Here is a 2,947-nt window from a genome sequence, read left to right on the forward strand (position 1 = left end):
CTAGTACTGACTGTTGTCGTACTTATTCTGATTCCTGTTTTTCTCTTTTGTGCCGTGCTCGTCATGGTTATTTTTTGTAGTTACAAGTTTTGGAAGCTGTTTGTCAGCGCATTCATAAGCCGAATTTGTGTGTCCAGAAAGATAGTGTTATCACCCTAAAATTGTTCAAATAATGTTCTTTTGTGTAGTGTGGCAACGTTGCCACTTGTGCCTAAATGTGTTTTGTCACCTTCTTGTTTAATATTGTTATTATTATCATTCGTTCTCACTTTTTTTTATTTTTGTTGCTGATACACACTTGCACGCTTAGTTCTTTCTTGTATACCCTTGTTTTCTGCACACTTTTGTGAGAAATCGCACCTCGATATTCCAGTGCTGTCATTGTATCGTGTCACCCTACCTTGATTGCTATATTATTTCCTTTGTTCTCATTTTGTTCTTTAGTACAACGGTGATTCCTGAAGAGTGTTGTACGAAAACTTGTTCGAATCATCTTTTTTTCCATTGCCGTTTTCTTCTTACATGTATTTTTCCTTACCCTTTAGGTTGTCTCTTGCATCGTCTCCATCGCTTACATTGTTAATAAAGTAGTTCACATGTCGCTTCAGCTCGTCCTACTTATTGCCATATTAAATTTATTGTCTCCTCGTCGAATTTCTATCAATAAACTCAATTCAAAAGGAGAAAAACAATAACAAAACAAAAAACACTGCACTAATTAATAAGAACAACAATAACTTCATCAATAAAGGTGGCAGGTAGTCATTACTAGTAGTACTAGTCAATTAGTACTAGTACATAGTCAGGAGTACACTAGCAGCATCGCCCTTGCCCTCCCGCCCTCCCTGCCCTGGCTGTACTGATGTCACTGGGTCGATCTTGATCTCGGCAATCCCTGCACCAGCGCAGCAGCTCAGCAGCAGCTCAGCTGCTGGACTGCAAGGGGGTGATATTCATGACAAGTCTCGCCATAGACTAGCGCCTTGCGACAAAAGCGGCGGGGTTCTGCCCAAATCTGTGATGTCATGTAGTGGGCGAATGTCCCCAACACTGGCCAGATCACGTGTTGCTTAGCGCCTGTCAGTAGCGTAGTATATACACACCTAGCGCATGTTCCACTCCGCGCTCAGCCAAAGTCTGGCAAACAGCGCTTCTTCTCTCACCACCATCTGTTCGCTAAAGTGCCCACTAGATTCATAGCCGATAATATCCAGCTACAGAGTCAGTAGCTGGCTGTGTTAGCAACAATAGCTTGTAGCTGATATTTCTTCCACATTAAATGGTGCAATGTGTAGTTTTCCCACTACACTCCCCATATACATGTAGCTCAAGAGGATGTTGATGGTTTGTAGTATCATACTATTGCTACTAAGTATCAGCCGGAGCTGCGTGGGTGCTCAATGCCTATGTACAGTTCGTGACGTGACTGAATAGTGCAGGCGCACGGACTCTGCACGTGTACCCCTTTTTCATCCGCAGTTTACACGTGCGACGTACGCGTATACGGTGTTTGGAAGTGCTGGACGCACTTAGGCTACTTGTCGGCAATAAGCGAGTTCTAATCTATGGTACTTGAACCCAGGCAGAAAGACCGTGAGACCGTGCATCTACAACAACATGTCCAACTCCAGACGCCCAGAGCACAAACCAATCAAATAGAACGCTTTAAAACTCGCCGATTTATGCATTTGCAGTACAGTTCTTCCCTGTTTTGCGATTAAATTTATAATTGTTCTGCAGCTGCTCTATGCTCTGGTGTTGCATATTACACTGTAACAGTGTAGACCATTTCTGTTGATAACAGTTAAACTAGCAGAATTGCTACTTGTAGGGATTTGGCCTGGCGCCTAGAATCGTGACAGATCACCAGCAGTCAGCAGTTTATCTTGAGTCAGACAGCGATCTCGTCATCAAGTTGAGCCCAGGATGGCTGAGAAGAGCCTTGCCGAACTGGCAGAGTTGCAGGCCATGGCAAAGGCTTTCCTCGAAGCCGCGGCAAGGGCTTTCCGCGAAGCCGAGTCAAGGGCTTTCCTTAAAGCCGAGGCAAGAGCTTTCCTCGAAGCCGATGCAAGGGTTCTGGAGCGTAATCCACTGCCTGATATCTATGCTGCACCGGTAACTGACGATTTCCTTCACTGGACGGCAAGCATATCTGGACCAGCAGGAACTCCGTATGAAGGTGGGCTTTTTCATCTAACCGTGATGTTTCCAAACGACTTTCCGTTGAACGATCCCAAAATAGTCTTCAAAACGAAAACCCTGCACCCGATAGTGAATACAGATGGTCGTGCATGTACCTACTGTATACTGAATGGGTTACCGTTCGACAAAGGATTCTGGTTCGTTTATGGAGTAAGGCGTATCCTCAAATCCATCTTTAAAATGTTGAGTGATCCGTTTTCGTGCGCCGCGCACCCGGATGATGAAGATGCAGCGATGTTCACAACAAGTCCCGACTTGTATGAAAGGAAAGCCAAAGAATGGACACAGAGGTACGCCATGATAGAACGCTGGCAGCGAGCTGGAGGCTGATAACACTCTGATAGTGTGTGGGTGCGTGTGTCTTCAAGCAGCCGTGTGGTGTGATGTGCGCAACATCTCTATTCTTTGTCATATTCCAACCGCATATAAAACCTCATTTCCAGGTATTTCCGTATGTTATGTGTTTGCTTACCTGTGCGTTTGGTTCTAGCATGCATGTTGATCGGCTGACAGTGTGTTACAAGGCGGGGGACGCACTGTATTGAAAACGGTGCTCCTGACAGATGATCGCAAGACCTAGGCCTAGGGCTGGCTCAGTCAACCGATGCAGCTTGTAGTCAAGAAAATAGGAGCACTGGTTCACAGTGCGTCCTCCGCTTTGTAATTGTAACGAGCAAGAAAGCAGATATTATACGCCTATGGGAGTATGGCGTCACTTCACTACTAGACAGTTGAGTACTCAGTC

At 45.3% G+C, this 2,947-nt stretch overlaps 1 protein-coding gene across 1 annotated transcript; it reads left to right on the forward strand.

Moving 5' to 3' along the window:
* Positions 1–1,926: 1,926 nt before the first annotated feature.
* LOC135820268 (uncharacterized) lies at positions 1,927–2,532 on the forward strand. The gene has a single exon (XM_065333584.1). It carries the CDS (start codon positions 1,927–1,929, stop codon positions 2,530–2,532), a length of 606 nt encoding a protein of 201 aa, XP_065189656.1.
* The last annotated feature ends 415 nt before the right edge of the window (positions 2,533–2,947 follow it).

This window comes from Sycon ciliatum, chromosome 6 (assembly GCF_964019385.1).
Source record: "Sycon ciliatum chromosome 6, ocSycCili1.1, whole genome shotgun sequence".
NCBI lineage: Eukaryota > Metazoa > Porifera > Calcarea > Leucosolenida > Sycettidae > Sycon > Sycon ciliatum.

Excerpts from the sequence above, each read along its gene's own strand:
- LOC135820268 (XM_065333584.1), top strand. The coding sequence starts at position 1,927 with ATGGCTGAGAAGAGCCTTGCCGAACTGGCAGAGTTGCAGGCCATGGCA.